General features: G+C 31.2%; 3 protein-coding genes across 5 annotated transcripts; 2 read left to right on the plus strand and 1 right to left on the minus strand.

Moving 5' to 3' along the window:
• The first annotated feature begins 41 nt into the window (after positions 1–41).
• On the plus strand, positions 42–2,095 carry LOC142983658 (uncharacterized). 3 transcript variants are annotated; one of them, XM_076130644.1, is made up of 5 exons: positions 42–201; positions 347–471; positions 864–1,238; positions 1,414–1,625; positions 1,876–2,094. In XM_076130644.1, the coding sequence occupies exons 2-5, from the start codon at positions 357–359 to the stop codon at positions 2,044–2,046; spliced, it is 873 nt and encodes a 290-aa protein (XP_075986759.1). In that variant the 5' UTR covers positions 42–201; positions 347–356; the 3' UTR covers positions 2,047–2,094. The 3 variants fall into 3 exon arrangements, with proteins under 3 accessions (XP_075986759.1, XP_075986767.1, XP_075986774.1); XM_076130652.1 differs by having other exon boundaries at positions 47–248; positions 1,876–2,095; XM_076130659.1 differs by having other exon boundaries at positions 47–188; positions 1,876–2,095.
• Positions 2,096–2,492: 397 nt separating this feature from the next.
• On the minus strand, positions 2,493–7,530 carry LOC142983647 (uncharacterized). Its single transcript, XM_076130633.1, has 2 exons — positions 7,449–7,530; positions 2,493–7,063 (listed from the first exon to the last, which is right to left on the minus strand). The coding sequence occupies exon 2, from the start codon at positions 7,045–7,047 to the stop codon at positions 5,887–5,889; it is 1,161 nt and encodes a 386-aa protein (XP_075986748.1). The 5' UTR covers positions 7,048–7,063; positions 7,449–7,530; the 3' UTR covers positions 2,493–5,886.
• Positions 7,531–7,982: 452 nt separating this feature from the next.
• mRpL51 (mitochondrial ribosomal protein L51) lies at positions 7,983–9,294 on the plus strand. The gene is made up of 4 exons (XM_076122931.1): positions 7,983–8,177; positions 8,249–8,368; positions 8,629–8,773; positions 9,077–9,294. Exons 1-4 carry the CDS (start codon positions 8,116–8,118, stop codon positions 9,218–9,220), a joined length of 471 nt encoding a protein of 156 aa, XP_075979046.1. The 5' UTR covers positions 7,983–8,115; the 3' UTR covers positions 9,221–9,294.
• Positions 9,295–9,398: the final 104 nt, after the last annotated feature.

Here is a 9,398-nt window from a genome sequence, read left to right on the forward strand (position 1 = left end):
CATTCATCCATTTCATTCGATTTTAATCCGATGCTATTTTTGTTCAATGTTCATTCATTGTATCACGATCACGCATGACATTTTACAACTTTTACAAGTGTTTTAGGTTATGTTTACTCGTGTTTCATTGGAAATATTATTCTGAATGCAGTTGTAACAAAACTTTATATTTTAACTATTGATTATTAGTACGTAACATATGTGAGTTAAAGACATATTTATATTGTAAACTTGTGTACATTTTTTTTGTATGTATCCTGTGCAGTATCTAATATTTTGCAATGTTAAAATGGGTATAATTCTTATGTTTTATTCGGGTAATTTTATAATTAATTAATAATTTCAGCTACATCAAAATGACACAACAGAAGAAAACACTGAAAATAAAGAAAATAAGAGCAGATTTAAGCAAAGAATTTACATTTCTGAAGAATGTATTCTCAGTAATGTCTTTACCTTTACAAATGAAAGGTAAGTAAATTATAACTATCTTATTAACTGGTCATGCGAAAAAATGCTGGCGAATATTTTATTTTTCGCAAGAAAACCAAGAAATTAACATACCTGTTGTTTAAAACTTACTTTTTTGCGCCTACAGTGATTTAAATTATTGTCTTCTATGAATAAATAAAGAAATAATAGGTTATCTTTAATAGATTTTGAACCCTCACTGTGCAGGGCCAAATATAATTTATATCAGTTTATATCTTAATGTTTAGTAATACGCAGATTGTAATATTGCTGCGGGGAAGAGTAAGCTAAGAAGAATTTTGACTCAGTTTGACTAGACTATAATACTAAACCACCACTGTACTCTGTTGTCAACCTGTACATCAATCAGTCGAATGGTTTTTTAATTACAGGAGATAATGAAGACAACATGGATATTGAAATAGTAAATGAAAATCAGGAAAATAAGGATGAATCTGAAGTGCCCAAACGTGCTCGCAGTATAGCTGAGCTAGAAGAAAAACTGGAAAAGATTAAATCACAAAATAAATTCAGTTTTAAAAATAAACTACAGAAAAAGAGTTTAAACAGTAAATTAAATAAAAAGATTAAGAAAAAAGAAAGAATAAATAAACCAAATGTAAAGCCAGTTGTAGACAGACCTTTCTCAGAGTTATCTAAGCCATCAACAGAAGAAAAACCTAATGTCAATATTGCTAAACCAGTGTTTAACAATGAAGGCAAACTCGTGTTCTCCAAATTTGACTTTGCCAATGTTGGCAAAAAAGGTGAGATACTTTTAAGTTAGTTTTTATACTGGGTAGTATAATAGTATTAGAAAAACAAATAGCTATAATCTATATACTACATATGCACTAGATCCATAGGCAAATAGATTTATTAATATTTTCTTAGACAAAATCTTTGTTCTGGGTAATTAAAATGGTATTTTTTAAATTGCAGAAAGGATAAACAAAGCTGAAAAGGATCCTAAAAAGATCTTAGAAAATCTTAAACAACAAGAAGACAAAATAAAACAATTAGTGGAAAAGGAAGAGACTGGTAAAGCCAAAATAATAAAGGAAAAGATTGCATGGAAAAATGTATTGCAGAAAGCTGAAGGACAAAAAGTTAAAGATGATCCCACATTGTTGAAGAAATCAATTAAGAAAATGGTATAATTTCACTATTTAATACAAGCTTCTACCTACTTGGTCCAAATAGATTCTTTTCCCAAGGTGAAAAGTGTTCTATGGTACCTCAGTCACAAATTCTTTATTTGTAACAATTTTCATGAAAATCTATTCAGTAGTTTTTGGGTGAAAGAGTGACAAATATACTTGCATTCAAATTTTTCCTCTTTAAAATATTAGTATAGATAAATATTTAAGCTTATTACATTCTTATTTTCTGTCATATTTATAGGAGCAAAAGAAAAAGCATAGTAAAAAGCAATGGGACACCAGAGTTCAGAACGTTGAACAGAAGAAGGAAGAGAGACAGAAGAAGAGGAAAGAAAATATTGCCAAGAAGAAGAAGGAGAAGAAGTCTAAAATAGTGAAACAATCAGTAAAAAGAGGACGCGTCGTTATTTAAGTTCATAGTGTTTGAAAATAAAATATTGTACTGAAGCATCAGTTTTATTTTTCGTTCGATTATAGGGTTGGGACAGGACAGAATCCACTATTTGTTCGTGTTCTTCATAACACACCATAGAAAAATTACTATAGTTTTAGTTTAACACATAGTTAATTTCATTCATGGAAATTGTTTGCATGTATTATTATGTGGCCCGTCCTTGTGTTATATTCGTGAGTACTGTGGATCTTGATTTGTAAAATAATAGAGAAAGTACTAAAGTGCCTAATAAAGACGGTTTTAGTATCTGTATAAGTTATCTGGCACAAACTTCTCGGGCTATAGTTTTGGAAACAGTGGCGCAGTAGTTAAAAAGATCACCTCGCTCACCACACGTCTGTTGCTTAGGAAGTTAGGTAAATATGTAGGTAAGTGTAAGGAGAAGGTAATAAATGATAAAACAATTTAACAGAAAGGAAATGTCATTTATTCGTGATAATTAGTAACGGTATGCTATTTTTAACTTGCGTTCAATAGCTAAATTCTACGATGGGATGGAGGTACACAATAAATTAAAACGGGCATTGTCTAGCAGAGGTAGCATTGTTTCTCACAAGTGCTTCCTAAGGCAACGTGACCTAAACAGTAAAAAAATCGAATTTGGCTTATTTTAGGTAATACGCGATGGAAGGCTTACTCGGAAATTAATGCGTTCGTATAGTAATTCACATTACACTGTTTTACAGTCTACATTACTAATCAAATAGATGAACTATATTCTATGTACCTAACTAAATTCATATGAACACATTTTTTCTTAAACCTAGGTGCATTAAAAATTACACACCATGCTAAATAACTACAAAGACAAAAATATTTAGGTACCTAATGGTATATATTTTCTGTATAATATCAATCCAAACAAATGGTAGAATCAGTCACAAAGTCGGCGATTATGATAACACAGTAATTAAAAGTAATTTTCAGGTAAATTTAAAAATTCATTGCGAGCTAGACGTGATACCGAAGCTACTATAAAAATTGAACAACAATATTACATAATATATTATTATAACATATGGTGTATAAAAAAGTAAGTATAGAGTGATTTTGCAATAATTTGATGAAAAGTTAACTGCTCGAATCCAGAAGACTCTTGTTTGTTATATTTTAATAGAGCAATCTTTTATAATGAATTTAGAAAATGTTAACCAAAGATTGTACTGAGTGAGTTCCATGATATTCCTCTATGAAATCGACTCGAGGCAGCCATGGATTCGAACAATTTAATCGTACAAAAACAGTATATAATATTATTTGTGGAATAGGTACACTTTTCTGAGCACAAATGCTATACAGGTATAGCTACATGTCGTACTTCATTGTGCGCAAAAGGCGTAGGGTAAGTAGTAATCACGTAGCTATATCTTTGAGAAACATTGACTAAATAGACACTATAGACACATTCACTAATGTAGCAAGAATCTTCGCGGAACTAATATTAAGATTAAGCATTTTAGAATATCTTTGAAATAAATGTTAAGCGCAACAATCAGCTAGCGCCTATATTTGGTTCTCTGACGGTTAATTAAGTGTGTGATTGTATAAATAGGCGTCATTATAATGTCAAAATTTCACTTAGGCATTTAAGTTTATAAGAAATCGTGTACTTATACAGGAGGAATAGTCTCCAGTAAAAAAGTTAGTAACAGTTTACAAATCTAAGTACCGAATTCTTCTAAGTATCTCAAATGTAGGCGTAGTCTTTGAATAAATTGTACATAACGGTAATCGACGATATTAAAAAAGAGGCACCATGACTCTTATACGAATTACACAATATTATTGTCTTATATCGCCGTTATAACAATAGAATTCGGTACAATATATTGTTAAGTGGATTCTATTCTAACATTTTCTTACGAATATTTAATTTCCATAATAAAATATATTTTTTTACATAATTTTCCTTACAGATAAGTAGTCAATAACGAGACTATTGACAACTTAATGGCGTTTCGAAATTTATTTCGAACTGTACTGATATACTTCGACACACTGTACTAATTAGAATGACTTGTACTGCTTAAACATCATGTTTATTGTGGGTTTGGTTTACATTATTTTTAGTTTATTTTCATTTAGCAGATCAGCTCAAAATAGTATCGGTGATCGAACAACTAAAGAACACATTTTTGCTATGCATTCCGACTTTCCAACTTTGAAACTGACTATCTTTTACTTTACGATAGCAAACACGAACTACTCGATAAGTGAGATGGTATGATTTCATTAAACAAAAATATTTTAAGTATAAATTTACTTGTGTAAGACTATTAAAGGGGAAGTGTTACGTTTTTGCCATTTTATTTATCGAGTAGTACCTAAACAATTGTGGTAAACAACAAAATATAGTAAATCATCTAACACTTATTATATTATATCCTAAACCAGATTCAACCGAAACGCCTTAATAAAGTCACCATTTAAGTAACTACATTACTATCAATAATTTTATAAAACGAATTTGGTATTTATAAACCCAATGTTATTTTTCGGTGGCTTGTAAGTGTAAGATTCCCATATTATGGAACTTACCTATTAAAATTCTTCGAAATATAAACTACTTAACTATGCCATAAAATTAAAAATAAACTAAGCTATTAGTATTAAAAACAATTGTAAATAGCAACAACTGATTATGAATAAAAAGCCTCCAAATAGAAGTACTCCTTCCACATAACATGAACAAAATAAATAAAATTAGAAATAATAAGATTTAAAAAAAATATAAGTATACAAGATAAAATTTGAGAGTATAATAACTCCTATGAAATATTTAGTATAATAAAGTTTGTTAGCTTTAGATATAGCCTCAAATCTTAAAATTAATATGTTAAAATATTTAAGAAAAACTTACACACTTAGATAATTTTATAAATTGCAGCAATAATTTTTTCAGTGTATAACACTTCAAGAATAAATATGGGTTAGGAGAACACAACAAATATTTCCAATAACCATAACATGCAAGGCTTCGCCAGTGGTACATTGCACTTCACCATGTTTCACTTACACTACCACATCAATGTCATCAAACAAATGTCCCAAAGTTATGCATACAAAAAGTTGTCTTTAGAAAATATTTCAATTACACAAGTTATATATGTATATGAAACTACATGCATTTATATATTTGTCTTTGGAGAATAAAGTACACCAGAGCACTGGAAAATATAACATGCTCCACATACGTCTCCATGGACCATCATTAACATACAACTTAGGTACATAATCTATAACTAAAATATTATAATCTAAAAATTATAAAAATAACATACTCTTATAACTTCTCCAAAATAGAAAAATAAAAATTGATTTAATGTTTGTAATACTGCACATTCACATTTTACTCTAAATCAGTCAAAGCATTGTTATAGAAAAGATATCAAACAATAAAAAAATATTCCTGATAAACGTACAATATATTGTTGCATGTCTGATCTGGTTCTATGTCATACTGCTCACATTGAACAGTTTTATTTTAATTTAAAATTAAAGGTGGATTATAGCTATTCAAGCATATTCCAATATATTCCAAGTTATGTTAATATATTAGAACATGTTCAAATTGCTATTTAACTTACTCCTATCTGTATTAACCTACTAACTAAAGCCTAAATTTAAATGGTAATAATAAAGCAAGTCGTGAGGCGGGATATTTGCATCAGTCTTGTGAAATTCTCAATTGTGAAAATTATTACTGTCATTTATCTATTTGGTAATCTTGTAAAAAAAGAAACTGTTTAATTTATATGTAATTATTAGTTACTTTGTAAGCCATCGGGCATTATATCATCAGTTGAGTTCTGATTTAAGAGATGAAAGAGTGGCATCAAGTACTCTGCCAGCTGCATATCCAGGTATGTTCAAGTAGGCCGGCTTGTCATGTTCACATAGTCCTGGCTGAGTGCAGCAGCGGCTCATGGATGGTCCTCCTGTATTCATTGCAGCACTGTGACTGCCACCTGCTTCTGAACTTGTTCCCTGACAAATCATCTTATGATTTGTAAACTGTTCCAATGAACGCAACTGTTCCCCACAGGTTTCACATTTCAATTCTCTCGCATGTACTTTCTTGTGGCTGTTAAGTGATCTTGAATTATCAAACACTTTCGTGCACATGTCACAGTATTTTAATACCTTTTCTCCTGTGCACACCACTTTGTGGTTGTTGAGTCTGTCTAAAGACATGTAACGCTTGTTATTGCACAGATCACACTTGAATTGTTTCTGTGGTACTCGTCCTGTGTGAACCTGCATGTGCTTGCGTAAGTTACTTTTGTCTTTGATATATTTGGAGCACACTGAACACTTATTAACATCCTTTCTGGTATGGTTGGCATCTAAGTGTCTTCGTAAATGTGATTTTTTATGAAATGGTTCCAAACATATCTGACATCTGAATGGTTTTTGTGTTGGGTGAACTCCTGTCAAGTGTGTGTTGAATTCTAAAATAGTGGGATAACTCTTTCGACAGTGGGGACAATGGAAGAGTTTGCGGCAAATGGATGTACTTGAATCGCAAAAGGGGTCGGAGCAATCATCACAGAATGAATCTAGCCCCACTGGTGGTGTAACTGTTTCTGTTTGAAAGGATTCCAGTTCTGTCTGTAAGGGATCTCTGTCTGGAGTGCCAGCACCAGTTGGCTCTTGTTTGACTTTTGCTTGGTCACTATTCTCCGAGAAGTCATCCTGCGAAGGCAGATTGCGTGACGTGCTGGCCAGCATCCACCAAGGATTGTAATGCCACGCTCCTAGTCCCGAATGCACCGCCTGCTCTTTTAGGTCACTAGATTTTGTCTGTGTTTCTGCATTAGAAAATCCGGGAAAACTGGGCAATTCTTGATTTTTAGATCGCGAAGATTCAAATGCACTATGCTGACTTATTAGATTCTCATAGTCACTTGGATCCAACAATTTTCTCTCATTTCGATCGCTTTGATCTCTTTTAGACATTATTTTGGATCTATTTCTGAAATGGAAATTAAAGTTTCATTAAAATTCACGGGTTCGTTGATTTGAATAAAATATTGTGTAAACTGCAACATCATGAAACGTAAACAAACAACGCAATTACGCGCCCAAGTAAACACATCAACAACTATAGCATGTTATGTTCTTTAGGTAGACAAACTTGGCTTGCAAAAGCATTATGCGCTTACTTTATCACTTTTTAAATCAATTTGAACAACAATAACAAATTTCTTTATGTTGCAAAGAATAAACAAACAAGGAACAAAACTCGCGTTGTTATTTACTAAAACTAGATTTATGAGATTTATACATAGAACATCAACGGAAGGCACATATTATTTTATTTACACTATAACTTATAATAAGACAATTGTAATACATACTACAACAAGACTTTCCATAAAATTTTCAATATTCTCGTAAACTATTACTAAAGAACATCGGCCATTTTGTTTGATTAGTTTTTGACAACTTTTTTTATTAGCTTTCGCTGCATTTCGTAGCTAAGTCTTTTAGTATTGTTTTTATACTGGTCATGACATTATTAAAATAGGTGTCGTTAAGCGATTCGACCAAGTATCTGGGTGTTTTTTAAAGTAAATTGAACACAAACTCGGTGCAGAGACTCTAGGTTGATTTGACTGTTCTAAGAATAGGGAGATCGAAGCACAATAACTTTCGTCGACGTGTTCTGCTAATCTTTGCATTCGGAATTTCGGACTTAAAAATCGTTGATAATGAATTATGATACAGCAAAGCTCAGGTTGTTTCGCAGCATTTATACCTTTGTGCGTGACTTGGTATTCTAATTTAACACCAGTATCAGTAGTCTAGTGTGTATTTGCATCTTGTGGCTATTAAAAAATGTTGTTTAAAAATTTAATTTGTAACTGGTAACATTAAATTTACTGATGTCAATCTAAAAGTTAAACACTATTTTCTTGTGCACTTGCACTTACCGAATTAGTTATTCGGTTATCAATCTACCTATGAGACAAATTTCTATAAAAAACAATTATTGCTCTTAATGAATTAATCTACTAAACGAGTATGTCGTGGTTAGGTTCCCAGGTGTTAAACATTTTGTGGAAACCCACTGTAAATATAGTGAGGTTAGGACTTAAAAAATTTGCACTATTTATTTACTTTTACTTGTAACTTGATGAGTACATTTTACTTTCAGAACTCGTTATCACGCCGAAAAGACTCGCTTGGTTAGAAGATATGGCTATGAAGAAAAAATATGGAGTGGTGGCTTGCTCCCACGGACTTTAGGAAAACCCTTACCTTTACCAGAATATAGGTAACACTTACATGTTATTATAGTGCCACTGCGTTAATTATTTTAGTTTTAATATCTTGCCAAAAGCCTATGCTTGTAATTAATACACATTTTAAGTTTTGTTATCTCAGAATGTCATCAAATAGATTGTGTTTACTTTTATCTGCCATAGATTCAATGTTCTACATGAAACATCTAGTACTTACTTTTTTTCAATTGAATGGGTAGTTTATTATTGTCATTTTTATCCTGTAAAATACATTAAGTTTTTTTTATTTCAGGCCTGCTAATGCATGGACTGAACGGAAAGCTCTATTTGGCCAGAATGATTACATTGATATTCTTGGGTCTGGTGAAATACATCCAGTCAAGACCCTTTACACAGTTCCCTCTTGGATCAGAGGAGTGAGCGGCTCTGAATATCATGTAAGTATTTCTTTTATGTTAATTTTGTGATTGATATAGTGTTTAATTATTAAGGTTTTAATGCATGCTTCATACCATTCTTTATTTTAATTTAAATTGATACTTTATTTATGTAAAGTTGGATAAAATACACCTCTATGGTACAGTTGAGAATTATTATATTCTTAAAAAAAGATATTGAAAGGATTCTAATTCATTATGTTTGCCACTACAAACAAATAAAAAATTCTAAACTTCTAGACCAATTTGTACTAGTTTTCTATCTATATTAACCATCCTACTATTTACTTTTTCTGATTACAGATTCTTCTTAGAAAAAAGAAGATGTGGTCTAAAACTGGAACACCTACTATGAGGCCAACTAAGTGGAAGGATATGGAGAAGAGGCTCTCCTTCTTGTATAGAAAGTTGAACAGGAAAACAAAGACTGGACCTTCTCCAGATTAATGTCTTATTTGCACCTAGTTAATTTGTTGTAGATTTTTAAGATTATTAGCAATAAAATGTTTAAAATGTTATAAGCTTTTTTTTTTATTACAGAACTGACTAAACAGGCATTAAGCATGCAACTATATGGGATTATTTTTAGTGCCTATCTCATTCAAATATAATATATAATTCATTT

The sequence above is a fragment of the Anticarsia gemmatalis genome, chromosome 2 (assembly GCF_050436995.1).
Source record: "Anticarsia gemmatalis isolate Benzon Research Colony breed Stoneville strain chromosome 2, ilAntGemm2 primary, whole genome shotgun sequence".
Lineage (NCBI taxonomy): Eukaryota > Metazoa > Arthropoda > Insecta > Lepidoptera > Erebidae > Anticarsia > Anticarsia gemmatalis.

Bases quoted from the DNA above. Each gene is read 5' to 3' on its own strand.
- LOC142983647 (XM_076130633.1), bottom strand. From the start codon at position 7,047: ATGTCTAAAAGAGATCAAAGCGATCGAAATGAGAGAAAATTGTTGGAT.
- LOC142983658 (XM_076130644.1), top strand. From the start codon at position 357: ATGACACAACAGAAGAAAACACTGAAAATAAAGAAAATAAGAGCAGAT. The intron at 472-863 runs GTAAGTAAATTA...TTTTAATTACAG, and splicing joins TTTACCTTTACAAATGAAAG to GAGATAATGAAGACAACATG. The intron at 1,239-1,413 runs GTGAGATACTTT...TTTAAATTGCAG, and splicing joins TGCCAATGTTGGCAAAAAAG to AAAGGATAAACAAAGCTGAA.
- mRpL51 (XM_076122931.1), top strand. From the start codon at position 8,116: ATGTCGTGGTTAGGTTCCCAGGTGTTAAACATTTTGTGGAAACCCACT. The intron at 8,178-8,248 runs GTTAGGACTTAA...TTTTACTTTCAG, and splicing joins CCCACTGTAAATATAGTGAG to AACTCGTTATCACGCCGAAA. The intron at 8,774-9,076 runs GTAAGTATTTCT...TTCTGATTACAG, and splicing joins TGAGCGGCTCTGAATATCAT to ATTCTTCTTAGAAAAAAGAA.